General features: G+C 43.6%; 1 protein-coding gene across 1 annotated transcript; it reads left to right on the forward strand.

Annotated features, from left to right (window-relative positions):
• The first annotated feature begins 317 nt into the window (after positions 1–317).
• On the forward strand, positions 318–5,344 carry trhra (thyrotropin-releasing hormone receptor a). Its single transcript, XM_079561188.1, has 2 exons — positions 318–1,202; positions 4,810–5,344. Exons 1-2 carry the CDS (start codon positions 390–392, stop codon positions 5,230–5,232), a joined length of 1,236 nt encoding a protein of 411 aa, XP_079417314.1. The 5' UTR covers positions 318–389; the 3' UTR covers positions 5,233–5,344.
• Positions 5,345–5,548: the final 204 nt, after the last annotated feature.

Genomic DNA, 5,548 nt, shown 5'->3' on the forward strand with positions numbered 1-5,548 from the left:
GGGATTAAAGTGGATATAAAAAACAATCTCATGGATCATGCACTGTGAAAGTCCTTTGAGAAAAACTTTGTGCGTGTCGCGTGCGTGCGCCACGGGTTGCTCGTGCCAGAGTGAGGGAGAGCAAGTGGAGGGAGCGCCGGTGAAGCGGAAGCCTGGAGCATCGCGCACAGCACTACCTCCTGCCTCCTTCTGTGTCAGACCACTGCAAACTTCCAAACCCACCTCTGAGACGGTCACTTTGCATAACACAGAGAGCCTTGATGGAGAGGTCCCTTTGGCAAGTGGATTGCGAGAGGAAAATCTGTATTACGATTCAGGATGAATAGTTTTGGATGACATTTAAGAAATCTTACTCTTTTTGATTCGTTGACGATTGAACCTGGGTGACAATGGAAAACCTCACCATGTCAAACCTCAGTGTGGACAGTAACTCATCAGTGCCGGACAACCAGACTCGGGGACTTTGGACTGACTATACAATTGAATACAAAGTGGTGAGCGTCTTTTTAGTTTCTCTCATTTGCGGGGTCGGGATAGTGGGTAACATCATGGTTATACTAGTCGTCTTGACCACTAAACACATGCGGACTCCCACAAACTGTTACCTGGTGAGCTTGGCCGTGGCTGATCTGATGGTGCTGACCGCGGCTGGGCTGCCCAACATCACGGACGCGCTCTACGGGCAGTGGGTGTACGGTTACGCGGGCTGTTTGGGCATCACGTATTTCCAGTATTTGGGAATAAACGCATCATCTTGCTCCATCACCGCCTTCACCGTTGAGCGCTACATCGCCATCTGTCACCCCATAAAAGCCCAATTCCTGTGCACTTTATCCAGAGCCAAGAAGATCATAATGCTGGTTTGGGCGCTCACGTCTGGCTACTGCGTAATGTGGCTCTTCCTGTCTGACACCACGAAGTTGGTCTATGACAACGTGGAGCTGCTGAGTTGCGCATACAAAGTGTCAAGGAATTTATACCTGCCCATTTACTTCACGGATTTCGCGGTGTTTTACGTGCTGCCCCTCATGCTGGCCACGGTCATGTACGGGCTCATCGGCAGGATATTGTACCTCAACCCGCTGCCCTCAGACCCCAAAGGCAACAACACCCAGAAGTGGAAGAAGGAGACGACCAGCCAGGGTGCACGGATGATCAGCTCCAACTCCTCCGGCTCGACCACGGCCGCCTCGCGCAGACAGGTGCGATTCTGGCTCACACTATTGATTTACTGTCACGCACCATGCATGGCTAAGGTCAACGTTTGATTTTGTGCGTGACAAGGCATGGGCTTTAATGTTGAGACCGTAAACAAAATGCACATTGAACACATTTCTGATGTTTATATATGGATGAATTTACTTGATGTTAATTTATCCATACAGCCCAGAAATTGTAGTACAGTAAATAGCATGGTGGAGAGAATGATGCATGTTGCAGCCAAGAAAATACAAATAACCTTTAGTTCGAGGGTTATGGTCAGTCATACTGATCCGATATGAATTAGGTGTGTGAGATGAGCATAGTTTCCATGTTTTCACACTTTTAGGTATGCTATTACATTTAGGGGCCAGTCATTATTTTCAGAGAAGGATTTTGCTCAACAAATACTTCAGTTTTACCACACCCTCCGACAAAATCCCACTAAATATACACTTTTGAAGTAATTCTATGAACATAACGCCCAACACAAACATTCCCAGTGTAAGTCGCAGGTAGATAGAGGAGGTGCATGTTTGTTGATCATATCTGGGCTGGACTGTGGAATGGTGAGATGTCCCAGTGCTCCTCTGCTCAGTGTCATCCGCTACATGCTTTTAGCTTTGTATTTTCTTTTCCAATTCTGTTACTTTGGTTTTAGTTTTACCAATCCATTCCACAGTCGCAGCACAGCAATAGGTTCAAATCCACACAATCTGCAAGGCTTCTAAATGAATTACCCAAAGGTCAAGAACTAATGAAGATGTTAGATTGGGTATTCGGTTGTCCAGCAGGGCCCCTAACCAATCCAATTAGACACACCATGTTTCAGGACTGAGACAGCACAACATTGCAAGAGGTATTTAATCACACACTGAATTCATATCTGGATTAGATCTTAAGTGAGTGTGCTAACTGTACAAGCCTCTGACAAATGGCACTGATTTGTTCATTAAACTAATCAGTAACATAGTGTGATTTGTCTCATCTCTACAAGGAAGAAGAAGGTAAAATCTGCATGTGTTTGTTGTAAGGTTATTCTTCTCATAAGGAAACTTGTTCTCTACATTTGAGACAAAGGTTTGAGCGTTTAAGATGTTTTGTCTTCGTGTTCGATGCTTTGTCAGCAACTAATGATATTAATTTGGCAAAAGGTGGAAATGGTGGAATGGTGGAAAACTCCTGCACGACTGTCAGCTTGCACACATATCTCTCTGCATCTAACACATCTAACACATGTTGATGGCGAATCTTATCTTATCTTAACAGCAGAGCGGCACTCGATCTCCAGATCTTGAGCTGTTTGATCACGACAAACTACTGACGCAATAAGCCAGAAAAACATGTTTTACTTTTCAAACACCAAACACATGAGAGAACATTCGTGAAGAGGTTACCATGTTGTTCAAAGTGCTCAAACGAAACAGTCAACATCAATTAAATTAAAGTTTAATTAGCAGATACAGTACATATCAGTGAGTCTACTGCGTTTAGTCACTGGAGAAAACTTACAGCAAAAAATATTGCAGTTTTTTACAAATCAACAATGTCATGCAATATAGAACAAGCTCCTTATTAAGCAATATTTGACCATAGATCATGCATATAAGGGGGTAATATAAGAAACAATATTTTGTTTGATGTTCTCAGCATAGTGTCAAACCTGTCCCCCATGTCTGTGTTTTGAGGTGGTCCAGATAACCACATTTCTTAGACCAATATGATTTTTATCGATCCAATTATAAATCAATGACACGTTACTGCCGCTGATTAAACAATTGTTACAGACAGTACATAAATAGCAGCAGTGGTAAATGCAGATGTATGGCTTCTCAAAATAGTAAAAGTTTGCATAGCTTGTTTCTGTGACACGGTTTTTGTCTATCTCAAATGCATCTCACTGTGAAGACCGAGTTAATTGTTTCCCTGTTGATTGCTGATTGCACTGATAGTCTGCTGAGGCTTTCAAAATAATCTCTCAGTGCCATACATACACTTTTTATTTCAAAAGGCCAGATTTTAAAAGCAGCTCTAAACATGCTAAACAAGGTGGCGCCAAGATGGCGGAGTTTTACACAACCCTTGGAATTAAATGAATGTCAATGATTCAAACGTTGAACTTGACATTTGCGTTGTTCCGCTTTATATCAATGTCTGGCCATAGCAAATGGTCCTCTGCCATCACTAATACACCAAACATTCCCCATTTAGCATAATATGCTGAGAAGATCTGCGGTGCCCCTCTCCCCTGTATTAAATGGTAAATGTAAATGGTCTCAACTTATATAGCTCTTTTCCACCTACATTAGGCACTCAAAGCGCTTTACAGCAAGGATCCACTCACCCATTCATACACCAATGTACGCAGACACTGGGGGCAATGTGGGTGCAGTGTCTTGCCCAAGGACACAACGACAGTGTGCACTTTCAGGAGGTGGGATTCGAACCCCCGACCTTCCGATCATGAGACGACCCGCTCTATCAGTTGCGCCACTGTCGCCACTGTGGCCCCCCAAAAAAGAGATGTACTCCACTCGTCTCACCCACAAAGCCATCAAAATCACCAGGGACCCTTCACACCCATCACACAGTCTCTTCAAGGTTATGCCTTCAGGGAGGAGACTGCGGAATCTACGGGTCAGTTCCAGTCGACTGAGGAACAGTTTCGTACACAGGGCCACAATCAAGGATGAGAAACAAATAAAGAATCTTGAATTATAAAAAAGAAAGACAAAAATTATGCATTATTTCTTCATTGCATGTAAGTCCTGCCCTGTGTTAGAGCCACAAAAATTGTAATGGCAAAGATGTGAGATTCAAAACATGAGAAATATTTTGCCTTCCAGGTCCCACCAGCCCTAGATCAAAACAGAATTTGGTGTCTAAACCAGAGAAACACATGACTTCAATGCATTCTTAAAGCAGTACTAAGAAACTCATGCCCCTAGAGGCCATAAGCGCCACTGCAGGTGCCGCAGCATGCTGCGTTTTTTTACTCATTAATTGTCCATGACAGTAAATACTATGCTGACAGAAAAGACAAAGGGAGAGAGGGATATTGTACATCTTGTTTAAGTGGCGCTGGCCCGCAGTTAGCTTTGCCCGCTAGCCTGTTAGCTTCTTCTTCCTGATTCCATTAGTGTGTATTGGTGACTCCTACCCGGTGGCAGGCAAGTTGCAATTGTGGTTTTCTGGCCAGAGACACCAGGGGGAGATGAAAGACCCCCCAGTCACCCCATTAACACTTGTATTACCCCCAGAGGGACTATGAAAAGGATTTATTAAGGTAAACAAGTTACTTAGTACTGCTTAAAATGTTCCCTACTTTAAATGACCCTGAGTTTGAGAACCACTGACCATAGTGGTTCTCTCTAAACTTCATGCAATTTGAAGTTATTATTATTGATGCTTCTGTCCAACTCGTCCAGAGCAGCTTCAAAACTGTTGCTCGCATCCCTCAGGTTTTGTCGTCTAGAATTGGTCCAAAGAAGGAACAAAAGAAATGCAGATTTTAAGGAAGCTCATATTGTTTTTGCAAACCAATGATCAAGTGTAAAGTAATTACCAATGTTACATGTTCTATTTACTACATGCATGTTTTCTTTATAGGTAACAAAAATGCTTGCTGTGGTGGTGATCCTCTTTGCCTTGCTCTGGATGCCCTACCGGACCCTGGTGGTGGTCAACTCCTTCCTGGACAAAGCCTACTTGGACACCTGGTTTATTCTCTTCTGTCGGCTGTGCATTTACCTCAACAGTGCCATCAACCCGGTCATCTACAACGCCATGTCCCAGAAGTTTCGAACGGCTTTCCAGAAGTTATGCCACTGCGGGCCTCAACGGATAGAGAAACCGGCCGCCTACAGTCTAGCCATGACTTACAGTGTCATAAAGGAGATGTCCAATGGAGAAAGCCCAAATCACTTCACCACAGAGATGGATGAACTGCACACGCCCATGGATCATTATGTCTCCACCAAGAAAGGGCCATGTGGTCAAGCTAGTTTACCGGGGAGTGACGTGAAGGCTTGATTTGAATAAAGAGTTGAATAGAATTTGAGACTTGCTCTGGCTGCAAAAGGGTTCACTGCATGGCTGTATCACAAAGGTCAAGAACTCTTTTCTTCTCAAAGGACGAGAGAGGAAAGAGAGCAAACTGAACAGCACTTCCTTTATAGAATAGCACCACCAACACAGTGTCCATGAAAGCATTATGTTCATATACCTATACTTACTTCTGTACTCCTCAAAAAATAGAGATGCGTGCAGAAGAATTGATTTGAAATGGCTGTCGAGTTCTTCTTTTTTTTTTACCAGAGCATGTAATGGATCTTGTGAGGCGTTTTGG

The sequence above is a fragment of the Gobius niger genome (assembly GCF_951799975.1).
Source record: "Gobius niger genome assembly, chromosome: 8".
NCBI lineage: Eukaryota > Metazoa > Chordata > Actinopteri > Gobiiformes > Gobiidae > Gobius > Gobius niger.